Source organism: Buceros rhinoceros, unplaced genomic scaffold, assembly GCF_000710305.1.
Source record: "Buceros rhinoceros silvestris isolate BGI_N320 unplaced genomic scaffold, ASM71030v1 scaffold35113, whole genome shotgun sequence".
Lineage (NCBI taxonomy): Eukaryota > Metazoa > Chordata > Aves > Bucerotiformes > Bucerotidae > Buceros > Buceros rhinoceros.
In genome coordinates, this window is record NW_010402432.1 from 1 (window position 1) to 235 (window position 235).

At 70.2% G+C, this 235-nt stretch overlaps 1 protein-coding gene across 1 annotated transcript in view; it reads left to right on the forward strand.

The window, feature by feature from the left end:
- Nucleotides 1–166: 166 nt before the first annotated feature.
- The window catches only part of LOC104490368 (fibronectin type-III domain-containing protein 3a-like), a gene marked incomplete at its 3' end in the record, with an annotated part of 13,037 nt that continues 12,968 nt past the window's right edge, over nt 167–235 (forward strand). The window contains exon 1 of the mRNA XM_010132641.1: nt 167–233. Within this exon, the coding sequence (XP_010130943.1) occupies nt 167–233 (67 nt within the window). The remainder of the gene's footprint in view (nt 234–235) is intronic.

Below are 235 nucleotides of genomic sequence, written 5' to 3' on the forward strand. Positions count from 1 at the left end.
GGGAGAAGCTGGGAAGACAGACAATGGGGGATTCGAGCGCTGCCAAAGCCCTGTCGGGGATGGGCGGGCTCCGGAGGGGGCTAGGTGGCCGGGGCCCCCGGGCCTGGAGGGGCAGCGGTGGCCCCGAAACCGTGAGGGGAGCAGGCAGCCTCTGCGGCGGGGGGGCATGACGGGCCCGGGATTTATAAGAGCGGGGCTATGGGCGGTTAATGCCCCGGAAGAGCATGCGGGTGGT